We start from the raw sequence: 13,869 nt of genomic DNA, 5'->3' as shown, positions 1-13,869 counted from the left end.
CTTTACCCAATTATTTAAATTCATCATGGTACACTGGCTGCCAAATCTATTGCCCTTTAGACCTTTCAGAGTTTTGCTTGGAGGTTACAATACAATGCAAAGTGCTGCCAGTAAATGGATCACCAAGGGGAGTAAGACAGATCCTAAAAAAAGCTGTGCACACACACAAAGAAAGGAATACAGTCTTTTAGGTTATAAGTATATGGGAAGTAACTTGAGCCTTTTTTCACCCAGAGGCGTTTCCTTCTTGCAGTTGTTTCTAATCCTAATCAGAGAAAAAATCCTGTGATACTAATTTTCTTAATGGAAAACCAAGGCACAAAGGCAACAGATGATCGATCTCAAATCTCTTTCTATTAGACCTCAGAATGCCTCAGTGCCAGTGTATCTAAGCAATATAGTGGTTTTGGTAATTTATTAAAGAAAAAACAAAACAAAAAACCCCAAACAAACAAAAAAAAACAACAACCCAGACAATTTTACTTCTTATCTCTGTATTAAACAAAAGTCTCGTAATAAATCTGTAAAAGAAATGGAAAAATTGGTAGGGAAAGTGTCAGGTGTTAGTAGTTCCAATTTAGGCTTACAAAAGAAACACAAGTCACAAAATAGAAAAGAAAAATTAAAGTTGCTCATGCTAAAGAAATACTTTCACTTAGTACATCATGAAGGAAAAAATGCTTAAACTAGGTCCACTTATAATGGAGAAATAACTTTTTATAACTGGTTTTAGGAACTAACAGCATCTACCTTATCACTTGTGTTGAGACAAAATAGGAAAAAGATCACAAGAAGACAGAGACTTAACATAGACAATCAAATCCAAAAGCTATATATTAGAATTTGAAAGAGTCAAGTTAATATTCCCAACACTAAGCCATTTTGATTTACTGTATTAATCTGATATGCAAAACAGGCATGTTAAAATAGCCTGCATTTAGAAGTTTGATACAGTATTATGAAGCAACAAATCCAGAAGCAGTACTCAAAAATGGAACCAAATATTAATTGCATAATATTTTTTAAAAATGCGATACATGCTGATACTTTCGAAACTTATAATTACTTACTAAATTCTTAATTTATTTAAGAATAATAGGAAATTAACTTAAGCATTTCAGGCCGCAGTTTCAAAGGTGCTAAAAAATGAAAATTACTACTTGAACTAAAGCAGGATAAGTGTTTCATGATGGAAATCTTTCACAGTCTTCCTAGATGCTCAAGCACTTTTACACAGAACTGTATGTATTCAAAGAATAGACACTTAAGAAAACCTGCAAAAGTCAGTATCTGAACATCATCCTTCCTCTTGGTTCTTGCAATATCTGAAATACTTACTGGGCACATTTATACATGGGGTGTGAGGTGAGCACTTCATGATGACAACTAAAATTCTTCCAAACGAAGAACTGTTCAACTAAAAATAAAAAATGAAAACAACAGAAAACTACAAGAAGTAAATTAAAGCAAACAACTTAATACAACTTAATACAGCAGGGTGCATTAGGATCACCATGTACTATCCTATTGGCCAAATGCAGCTTGGCAAGCATTGCTGAGCAGCCCATTGAAGGAGACCAGTACAGAAGGACTAATACATGAAAGAAAAACAGGGTTTCTCTCTTTGCCTGATCCTTTTACATTCACTGCATATCAAATATATACATAAAATTATTTATGAATAAATAAATTTTATTTATTTATAAATAAATATATTTATTATATATTCCTAAATCCCTCCTAAAATTATTTAAGAATAATAGTTGGTGTTTTCTCACCTACTGCTGCTTCCTGTGCATGAATTTGATAAAAAAAATAAATAAGAAAGAATATGCAAATAACACCATTTTTGGAAATGGAAACTGAGTTTATACTTACTTTACAGTATTACTTTGTACAGTGAGCAAAGGGATTAATTCGTAAAATGATAGTGGCCAATGTAGGTAAGAAGCGGTTACATGGAATAGTAAAATTGGATAGAGAAGGAATAAAGCTAGGATATCTCTCAGCAGTTTATTGTGAAAATGGACACAGTTAAGAATAAAAATTACCTATTTAATCCATCTACCACAGTTTACTTCTGGGAATAACACTGAAGGCATTATGGATAACCCTGTGAGAATGAAAATAAAGAATGCACTGTACAGTATGACTTTTAGAAACTTATCCCACTCTTTAAGTTCACATTACTGAATTAATTTGTATTCAGTTATTTCTTCTATTTGTTTCCTTTAAAGTATTCCCACGGAGAGATTATCGTACGGAGCTCCTTTTGTGCAGAGTCTGTGTCACTTTCTCTAACTATACTTTAAGGCATAAGGCATAGCAGTTAATCCATAGGGATGGTTTTATGTATCATCATAGTAAAAATCTGATTTGATCCAACTCCCAAGGACCCACACTAGACATCAATCCCTGAGGACAGAACAAGGTCTATGTTTTAGGGAGATGAGAAAAGCACCTCAAATCCTTAACACCATAAAAAATAACTAACTTTTTAAATCAGATACATTATGAATCTAAAATCAAAGTATTTTGGAGCGGGAAACCCTCCAGCATTTGTGCAATTTGGCACTTTGTATGACATAATATAGTTTAGTTATATTGTAAATTCCAACAAAGTGATAGCAAAAACTTAAAAGATGCTATAAGTTAGAATGAAACTTCAACATGCTTAACATTTTTGTCTCGGTGAAATAGAAGGAGGCAAATCAAAACACATTTGGCACTTTACATGATTGAGCTGTATAACTGTAAAACAGAAGATCAAAAGGAAATGGAATTCATTAAAAAAATTATTTATTTTGTGTCTTTTGTTTTTGAAATGGAAGGACCAATTCAATACTTTTTTAAGCAGGAATGTTTGTACTAATTCAACCCAACAAAACAGATCAAATTCTCTACTTTGAAATCTGCTCTCCCATTGAATGCCTCGCAAGTTTATTCAGTTAAAAATTGGTGCATTTCCAGTAAGCTTATTACCCAAACATTTATTATTTTATGATTAAAAAAATAGTTCCTTGTAAATTTTTTAGTGTGAGTGCATGTGTTTCTTGGAAAAGTTCTATCTCTTGTATAGATTAATCTCCACAACACCAAAATCAACACTGTCAACTTTATTAACTTTCAGCTTGGAAAAGGTGGAATCAGATCCCTTCCTATCTGTTTAAACAGTAAAAACCAGTACCTGCTGGCATGTTTTACTACTGCATGCACCAGCATGATTTGTGTCTCCTTCAGTGATTCCCAGGGACAGCAAAGAATGAGCTTGCTGGAAACTTGTGCTCCCTCTGGTGTCTGAATCAAGCATGAAAAGCAAGCAAAAGCACTACCATGGGGGCAGTATTACAAAAGCAGAATGATTTTTTTTTAATTTCCTGGCCACCCCAAAAAATACTACATAAAAGATAATTTGATACCAATTTATTTGAAAGAGGAAGAAGTGTAGATATTTGGATTGGGTTTTCATTTGCCCTTCTGTGTATTTAATAAAACAATGTATCCATGATTCCAGCTATGAAGGCTTGTAAACATTACCAACGACTAACTGAATAGTCAGTTGAATCTGCACAAAGCAATTTCCCTCCATTAGATTAAACATGTCACACCCTGTCAATGAAAAATCTATTTAACATCAACCCAGCAATTATAAGCATTTTGGAATGAGGCACCAGAAATCTATTTGTAACTAAAAATCCTCTACGTATATAGTGTAGGAATTTGGCTTAGCATCGCAAGTAAATTTATTCTTCACTAAAAGTTTGCCTACAGCAAGAACTGTAAAATAAAAATTTCCTTCTATTATAATGGATTTTTAACACATCAGTACCAGATAGCTATAAGCATTAGTTCATTTTCACGGTTCCATAATAATTATTGTTTGTCTCTTTGGGTACCAAAAGCAAGGTCCAGATTAAAAAAAGCCTTAAACCCCAAGAGCATAAATTCATCCATATTCCTTCAGATGATAATATCACATACACAAATGAAATTCACTATCATTAACTTTTTTTTTTCCTTTTTTTCCTTTGTTCTATTTGGATTACAACTAATAAATTCAACTAATACAATCCTAAATGTAAGCATACGTAATTGATTATACGCCATTCTGAGAATTTTATCTGGAATTGTAAGCAAGAAGCTCTGAATAAAGGCCAGAAATATTCTTTCCCTCTAAAAACAATGACAAACCAAAGTACTGTACAAAAAGCTGTCATGTTCAGGAGAACTTTATATCTTTGTTTCATTTATCCAAAATTTTTTCAGGAATCTGGAGGAAGAAATAATGAGCATTTGCTTTATTTCAAACTTGTATTTATTTTGCAGCTATCTAAACATTTGTAGGAGAGAACAGTAAATTTTCCTGGATGACAAACTACCTATGACATCAGATTGATGTGGGTACAATTCCTTGAAATATTTTCACAGATGTGACTGATTTATGAGCCTTGTGATCTAGCTGAGCCATTCAGCATGTGTCAGTTCTGTTTGAACCTGCAATTAATGTGCAAATTAAAGGAAACGGAACCAAATTTGAATGAAAAGATACAAATACCTTACAAAACTTTAAGACCAATGCAAAAAATACCTGAAGGAAGACCAATGAGATTACAAAGCCTTAACAGGAAATCAAAGCTAATCCAAACGGTAAGGCCAAGACACTGATTAGATCTGACTGCACATATTCTGTGCTATTCACCACTAAAAACCTGCCTGCCAGGGACCCACTGCACTGCTCTAGGACAGAGGAACTGCCTCGGTGTTAGCAGGTATCACACTGATTTGTGTTTTGACAGAAAGCAAGATGGCACACAGAGAACAGCAGCAGCGTACAAAGACATGATTTGCAGGAATGAAGAGGAAAGCTGCATTCAAAAACAAAACAAAGTAAGAAAACCCCCAAACAAAACACAAAAGAAACCCCAAGTAAACACACAGGAAAAAATCCAAACCAAAACAAAAAAAAGCACCCTAAATAGACAAGTTGGAGTCAGTGGACAAAATGAAGCAAAATCTGATCTGTCTCATGACCCACATGACTAAAGACTTTTTCTTTTGTGTCGCTGAGCCAAATGGCACAGCCTTTACAATTCCAAAGGCACTTTACATAAATGGATAATATCAATTTTCCTTTGCACAAGAAACTTTAATTCATCGTGTTTTAAAGAACATTCTCTCCCATTTTAGCAAGTTTTTCAATATGAGGTAATGATGAGACTCTAGGAAACGGTGCCAAAAATCCTTTTGGGATTAACTAAAGTTATATTGAATGCTGAGTCTTCTTGCTAGGCTTCACTGCCTATCTGATCCTGAGAAGGCCATTTGGGTGCAATCTTGTAAAGTGCCTGTGGAATGGGCAGCTCCTGGGAGAAAGGACAGCATTTTGAAATTAGCAACTAAATCTGAATTTATCTCTGAGGATTTAAGAACTTTATTTCATCTAGATTAGAGTCCTGTTCTTTGGTGTCAGAAGGTATTTGCAACTGTTAAAAGCAAGAATGTAAAATAAGGGCCTGGATTACCCACAGCTTTATCCTGGTAGGCAGAGAACAGCCAGACATATGCCTCCTCCTTTCTCACAGATGCCGCAATATTTCTGGATTAGGAGGAGAGGATATATTGGACCCTAACAGTGAAAGAATTGGCTTGAGGCAGTCTGACACAACAGGGAATTTATCTTTCACAATGGAGAGCAATTTTCACTCTGATGCTAAAAAGTATATGTTTATGTTCAATGGTATTATATGTGATAATTCCAACATTGTCATTTTGTATTGTAATTATTATCTATTATCAATCCTTCTCACTCTGGAACGCAATACAATCATTTTACAAAAGGATATGTCTTATTTTGTGTATTTTTATATGTGTCTTTATAAGCTTAAATGAATTTATATAATAAAAAAATAATAATTAATTTTTCGTTTTCCAAAGTAGACAAAAAATTGACTGAACGAGTGGGGGTTAAAAATAAACCAACTGACAAAACCCATAATAACACTGAAATGGAAAACAAAGTTTTGTTATATTTCTGGGGGTTTTTCAGAACATAATTTGCAATATGAAACTGTTTAAACATTATCTACAGAAGTCCAAATATGATTTGAAAAGATTTTAAGTATTTTTAGAAGTAAATAAATTTATTAAATTTTCTTTTAAAAAATACTTCAGAAAAAGTAAGTAAAACTCTATGTTTCTATGCCAATTACAGAAATTATAACTGACTTTTTAAAATATGTAGTAAAGATTTTGAGGAATGATAAAAACTGTAAACATATAGACAAGAGATACTGGATTCTTAATTCCTTAAAGCTATACACGTAAATCCTTACTTTGATTTCTTAAGTGGCTACTTACATTTACAAGTAGTGAGGAGATAATAGGAAAATTAAAATTTTAAGATTACCTGAAAAATATCTGATATTTATCTACTGAAACCTAAAACTACATACAGTTTAGAAGAATCTCTTATATGGAAAATTGAGTTTATTTGGAAGTGACAAGTTTCTATTATTATTAGCATCACTTCCTAATAATTCAATAAAAATAATGTTGTGCATATTAAACCTGTCTTGCTTACTATGACGCTATGTATGATCCCTTATTTTTCATAGTAACAGAGGCCATTGATTAGCTTACTTTTCCTGTTCTATGCCATCAAAACAAAGAGACCAATATTTACACTACCTTTTTCTTTGCCTCAAAGAAAAAGGAAAAAACCCTATTTTTTATCAATTATGTTTCATTACAATAATTTTGAAAAAAATACTTTTTCTAAGTTAAAGACATTGCAATTCAACAGCAAAGGCAAGAAGAAGCTGCAAACACTCAATTATGTATTAAGCAGACATTTGACCTTTCATAATATGCAAAAGGAACAGTCTAAGGCTTGTCTTCTCTATCAGCTTTGCTCAAAGTCTTCATTTTGTTATTTCTTAATCACATAGACATATAGTCAAGAGCTGCAGATATATTTCATCAATCACCACCCAGAGAACACTGTTGATCTCTGCTTTTGCACAAGATTTTTTTTTTCCTGGTAGTCCACAGTTAAATATACCACTAATCTTGAGCAAGTCTTAGTTCCCAGAATCTAATGAAAAATTATCACCTACCCATTCAGCCTTAATAAGTGTCATGGTCTCACACCTTTTGTTGTCACTTCAGCTGTATTTATTCTGAAGTAAATGAAACAAGAGCTCACAAACAAGAAACAAGAGCAAACCTCTGGATGCTAAATACTTCATTAGTTAATCTGCAATGGATACATAGAGGATGAGGAGCTCCACCCTTGTGTAAAATGTACACTCTATCCATATGCCAAAATAAGTAAAAAGTATATATGCTTACTATTGATCAAGCAAAGACAACAAAAAGTAATCTTTATTATTTTCTCTTTTGATCTGAACATAACAGGTTTTAGACAAGAATAAAAAGATTTGTTCTTGTTGGGTTTTGTTCTTTTTTGTTTTGCTGTCTTGATTTTTTTTTAAAAATCTTATTTTGCTATTAATAAAATTTTGAAGTTTATCATGAAAGAAATACAAATCAAGGGCCTTTTCCATTTTTTTTTTCCTGTTATACTTTTTTTCCCCAGTTATGATAGGAGTTAGCAATCTCCTTCAGAATCCACAGATTCAAATGATAAAGGCCAGGGATTAAGCACAGCCGATTAACAGTCTGTGTCCTCTTCAATCTAGCGTTTCCAGTGTAGATAAACCCATATTCAGTCTGAAGTTATAATAAACACACTGTCCTCAATATCATTTCCCTAGATGACCTCCTCAAAACTGACATTCGAGTATTCTTGTGGAAAATTACAGTTCATAGTAACAGAAAAAGCAGCCTAGACATTATCCACCCACACAAATAATACTGAAGATCAAGCCAAATGTTTAGAAAGCAACTGGATAAAATGATAGTTTCACTATAAATATTTTATTTGCTTCAGTTCTGAGTGATTTATTATTACTATAGGTTTGACATACAAAAGAATTTTCTTAGATTTTATTTTTAATGCTTCTACTGAGAGTCTTTAAAATAACTGTAATATTATTTATACTTTTGATCAAAAAATAAAAAATCTCAATGGATCAGTAGTTGAAAGTTCTTTTTTCGCTTCCAAAGGAAAAAGAAAACAAACAGTGAAATTTTACAGCTACCTTAGATACTCTGAACTGTAAGGAAAGAGACAACAAAAAACACTTGTCCAGTGAAAAATAGCAAAAGAATAAAAATCTACATGCAGTAGAATTGCGGCAATATTCTGCTAGGTAGTGTATTGGCTTCTATGATAAATAATATTTTCATCTAAAATGAAAACAGACAGCCCCTAAAAAGGAAGATAATTTTTGCTTTGTAAGGATATTTTAATATGGGAAATTCCGACAAGATTCTCCTGCTATCTGACATTTGAAATCCAGAATCTTATGGGTATAAAGAGAGGCTAGGATTAATACAGATACAGACTGTATAACAGGTTATTTTAATTTCTTAACCTAGAAGCTCAAACTATTTTAAGGAACTACAGATTTATATGTTATTTAATTTCATGGTACTTCTTCAGGCAAAAGCAGTAACATTTCCAACTATTTTTTAATAACTAACTGAACTTATCTACCTAGTTAAAGTGACTGCATTCTACTCTTCTTTCCATTAGTTTCTTGTGGAAGGATTCCAGTGAAGCAATTCTGAAATCAGATGGGCGGGTATGTGCATTTGTTTCTAAACCCTTTATTGAAAGTACATGATCAAAATTTGGTTTCCTTTGGCCAAGCTATAAAAATAATAAGAAACAGCTCATTCTATGTACTGAAAAAAACCCTGAAACAAAACAAAACAATTAAAAAAAAAAAATCCCCAAAGCTGAGTTTTATTTCGATTAGTTCTTCACTAGAATTGAAGTAAGCACTGCAAATGACTGCAGCTAATTCATTAGTTGTTCTAGTGTTTTCACCAAAGTTAAAAAAAAAAAAAGCACAAAAATTATTCAGAGTAAGTTTCATAATCGGAACATTTATTAGGTTTGGATGATTCCAAACAACTTTTCTTCGAGAAAACACTTTCAAAGCTCTTTTAAATCAATCTGTACTGAAGAAAGAATTGAAAATGTGAATTTAACTCAAAGCCACTCACTTCAAAATCTTGCTTCAAAAACTGATTTCATGGTCTATTTCAATAACAACGTGGATTATTTTTGCCAACTAGGACTCATATAATGAAGCATAACATCTTTAATCAGATTGTATGGACTATTATTTAAGACTGTTTAGATTGATTTGGATACACACTAACTCAGAGCATGTGATCTGTAGGTCACTTCCCCTTAAGAATTTTTATGGTTGGAAGATTGCATATATGCCTCACCAAAAAAGCCACTGAGCGTTATTAATTAGTGATAAGATATACAGCATACAATTAAAACATTGTGTACTTAATTTATTATTTCTTAAGCTTCTTGTTTCCCAATGGAATTTTTTAAAAATGCTTGTCAAATCGTATAGGAGCAACCTTACCTTGAGCTCATCACTAAAACAAACTTCGTCTTCTCATTATTCAGCTACATATTTTTATGTATGTGTCTATATTTTCAACAGGAGATATAAAAGCAAACAGATACCATTTAAATGCTATTTAGAGTAAAGAAAATCAAAAAGTAGGAAAAGCAAACCACACTTTTTGCAAAAACAAGTGGACAAAAAGGTCTCCAGAATGTAAGATTAAATTTACCAGTCCTTTCTACTTTATATATAACAGCAAAATGTCATTAGTTATTATAGCAAGATGCATGTTATAGATTGCTAGTCATTCAGCCCACAATATTTTATTATTTTTCATTTGATATCAAATATTCTTTTCCTAGACATTCACATGTATCTTTTCATATCTAATATCCTGTATTCCCTAATTAATATATGAAACTTATTATTATTAGATTGGAGGAACATATTATTTATTAAAACTGGATTCTAAAATAAAACTGAACTAGGAGATCTGATGTTCCTTCAGTGAGAACAAATAAAATCCTAACCCAGAATGCTTTCTCAGGGCAAACTTACCCCAGCGACTAATTGAATGGTGAAGGATAAAATCCAGAACATAAATAAATTTGGGAAAAAATTATGTATGTCATTATCCAAGGACTAAGAAGGAGTCCAGTGAGACTGGAAGAGGGAAAGAACTGAGTTGTAGACTGCTCCTTTGTCTGCACACAGGGGCACACACACACACACACACACACACACACACACACACACACACACACACACACACACATGCACCCACAGCCTCCATAAATACAGCTTTCCTTTCACAGCACTTTTCCTTTAAAAGAAGCTTGGTAGTATTTTCCTTTGCAAAGCTCCCAGTATTCCCAAACCTTACCCCTTTATTTTTAGCTTTCAAGTTTTTGCTTCAGCTGATGAGAAAAAGAAAAGAAGGTGGTATGTTTATTGCTGGCAGACAGTTTGGAAATTCTGAGTAAAGAAACCAATCAAGGCAGAAGGATTATAATAATCAAAGTAGAAAATTTGCATATTTAGAGTATGGTTACTGAGAAATAACAATGCCTTGGTTGTGTAAATCAAACCCTCAGCATAAGTGAAGAGATTTGCATATCTGGGAGAACTCTGTCACGTTATACATCCGTAACTGCATTCTAATTAGAAGAAAGCACTAGCTTTTAGTGGAATATTAAATGTAAGTGCTAATATTTTTATTTCCTTGTGAAATAACAGACTTAGCTTATTAGGGGCCTGATGAAAATAGTTTTTCTTGCCTATAGGAAGCAATAATGTTCAAAACAACCAAAGATACATTCCTCATGACATACAGCTACCATTTTTAAGATTGAGATCATGTAATGTTCAATGAGTTCTGCATTACCAATTGTGTTCATCCTTTTTGTCTATAGAAAGTGATTTAAAATAGTCCTCTTGAGAAAGTATTGCACGAAACAGATGAAAGTTTAAAGCCACCTGTTCAAATCTGCATGATAAATCACCTTGACTTTATTTTAAATTTAGTGAATGAAGAAAAATAAGTTGGACTGAAAAGTTTCACAGACAAAAAAAATCCCCTGCTGACTGAATTACTATAAAAATTTTCTATTAACAATTAAAATCAAACAGAGTTAACAGCAGGCTCAGAAATTTCATTGTAAAATAAAGAAAAAATATGTAAATTCTCCTTTAAAAATTAGCATATAACAGAATATTTGTACCATTCATGCATGGAAAAATAACTATATTACTTCAGGTTGATGTTCATTTCCCCCTTCCTCTCTGGTGAATGATCCTCTGCTGTATTTTAGATGTAAACTTAAGACTGGCTGACATACCCTGGCACCACATGCAATCAAACTGCAGGTTGGTGTTGTACTGAAACATAAGAGAGAATCCACACAAGCATATTCAATCTACAAAGTATTACTAATAATGCATGTTCAGAGACATTATCCATTTCCACAGATAAAACATGGATGAAACTCAGTAAGACGCTTTGAAGACCTGGACACTCCTCACATGTAGAACTGGTGAGCATACTGCAGTGCAGGTCTCGGGGTACTTACCATCCTCTGTGGGCACATAGATATTCAAATACAGACAGTCTTCATTTTGATCTTGAACATATGTCACCACAGTATCCAGATTGGCTGTAAACCAGACTGGCAGCATGTCGTTGAGCAGTGACCTCTCATCCAGGTACTGCGGGCAGACAGCAGCAAACTGTGTGGCGTTGCGGACACCCGTCCAAGATGATGGTGGCTCCGGGGGCTGAAATCGCCTTTCTCCAGTTGGAGGAGAAGCATAAGGAACTCCCAAGTACTGCTCCACCGGACCAAGGATCTCATTAGGCAAAGGTGTTCTTAAACCACGTATTTTGCCATAATTCGTAGTAACAACTGGGTATTGTGCTTGGCCGTCAATGAGAGTAAATCTTATAGCCAGTGCAGTTATCCACAGGAGGAAGTTAGAATTCAACATGACACACACTGGTGTGAAGATCAAAGGCAGCCATAGGAGTCCCATTGGTTTCGACATTATTTAAATCAACATCAGCAGGGCTCTTTTTCCACAGCCAGGAGAAATTAATCAGTCAAGGAAAATTAAAACTAGTAAAAAAGTAGTCAAGAGGAGATGAAGCAAGGGAAAATATATCTTTTCCCAGGCAACCAAAAAAAAAAAAAAAAAAAAAAAAAAAGTCGATGCGTGGTAGGTGACTCAGCTGACCGGCTGTAGACAAATCCCAATGTCAGAAGAAACAAGGGAGTGTTTGCCACTAAGGCCCATCCCAGACTTTAGTGTTGAATTAATCCTGGCAACGCACAGCACTTCCCAACAAGTAGAGTGGTGAGATAACTGCAGTTATTCCACTGCCCCAGTGAAATGGCTCCTTTCAGTGAAGTCCAGACACTCAGTCAGCCTGTGGCCAAGAGAAAACAAGCAATTCAAATCAATAGACAAATTTATGTTGGCATAAACCCAAAATAAATAAATAAATAAACCAAAAATTATATTCACACACTACTTCCATGACAAGGCCCACAAAGTTTTTATGAACTTTAAACATCATGGTCAGCTATGTGTTTCCAAAGACATGTAAGTTAAGAGAGCTAAACCTGACGCCATAGGCTTGTTAGAGGTTATACCACAAAACAAACATTTCTGCTTCTCTGTATGCTTCCAAACCAAACCACAGCCCAAATATTTCTGATTTCAGGAAGAGAGTCACATTTAAGTGTTAGCTTGAGGATATTTTCTGCCCTAAATAAACAGAATCTTCTTTTTAAGCCTATTTGCACTCCCACAGGAACCATTCATTACTTTTATTTCCTGTATGGGATAATCTCTTTTTGCTATGAGATGATGACTACAGAGTATTTTTCACAGACATTATTTCTGTATGACAACCTAATTTACCTCCATCTAATTCAGAAATTCCAATGAATGAAATAAATAATTAGTTCAAACCAAGTCTGAGAACAATCAAAATGAGTTACAAATTTAGTGGTTGTCATATCTTTTTTCTATGTCTGAAATACAACAATGGAAAACTAAAAGAAAAAAAAAAAGCGTGATACAATCTCTTAAGTCAGCTTTTGGCCTACACAGTGTTACAATTATGTAACATTACCCGAGTGCATTCTCCTACTTTTATTTTTAAATAGAAGGCAATTCACACAATAATTCTGTAAATTTTTAATGAAATACAATTCAATGGTATATGCTAACCATTACAAGTGTACAAATAAATGTACATCAGCATTCTTTTAACTGCCCAAAGAAGTTAAGGACTTCCTTTTAAACCATTACTCAGCTCAAAAGCACAGACAACAATTTCACAGGTAAAAAATTCCACAAGTAAAAACTCCCTTGTTATAGGAAACTGACACTGATACCTTATATTTGGTTGGATGAACACACATTTATATATCAAAATTATATATAAGTGGACTAGCAGGTCCTGTTTTCAGACAGAATCCAGAATGGAAAATAATTTGAAAGATTAGGGGGATTCAAAAAATACTTCATTTACCAAGAACATGAACTGTGTTTTTTCTTCTTTCCATTCCCTTTGTCCCCTTGAAATAAGTAATTTTGAAAGTTACTAAGTAAAGTGGATATATATGGCTTGCTTTTTGTTTTGTTTTTTTTTTTGTTGTTTTGCCTTGTGTCTCTGTGTGTGTTTGGTTGATCAGTTTTAAACAAAAGCAATTAAAATATTATCTTATTATAACACATGTTAATCTCTATAATAAACTAACATTGTTGTGTGATACTGTAAATAAGAACTATGCAAGGCATAGAATTTTTTGAACAGGCCTACAGTATTAATTTGAGCAATATGTCCACATGATTTGAAATATTT

General features: G+C 33.3%; 1 protein-coding gene across 5 annotated transcripts in view; it reads right to left on the bottom strand.

The window, feature by feature from the left end:
- Window positions 1-13,869, bottom strand: part of NLGN4X (neuroligin 4 X-linked) — a 277,033-nt gene that overhangs the window by 98,447 nt on the left and 164,717 nt on the right. For all 5 annotated transcript variants that reach the window (XM_086880154.1, XM_086880153.1, XM_086880155.1 and 2 more), the window contains one exon: window positions 11,570-12,423. In XM_086880154.1, the coding sequence (XP_086736280.1) occupies window positions 11,570-12,041 (472 nt within the window). In that variant the 5' untranslated portion in view covers window positions 12,042-12,423. The remainder of the gene's footprint in view (window positions 1-11,569; window positions 12,424-13,869) is intronic.

Source organism: Cyanistes caeruleus, chromosome 3, assembly GCF_971803275.1.
Source record: "Cyanistes caeruleus chromosome 3, bCyaCae1.hap1.1, whole genome shotgun sequence".
NCBI classification, from domain to species: domain Eukaryota; kingdom Metazoa; phylum Chordata; class Aves; order Passeriformes; family Paridae; genus Cyanistes; species Cyanistes caeruleus.
Note: the sequence above shows the minus strand (reverse complement) of the source record. Positions and strands in the feature narration are given on the sequence as shown.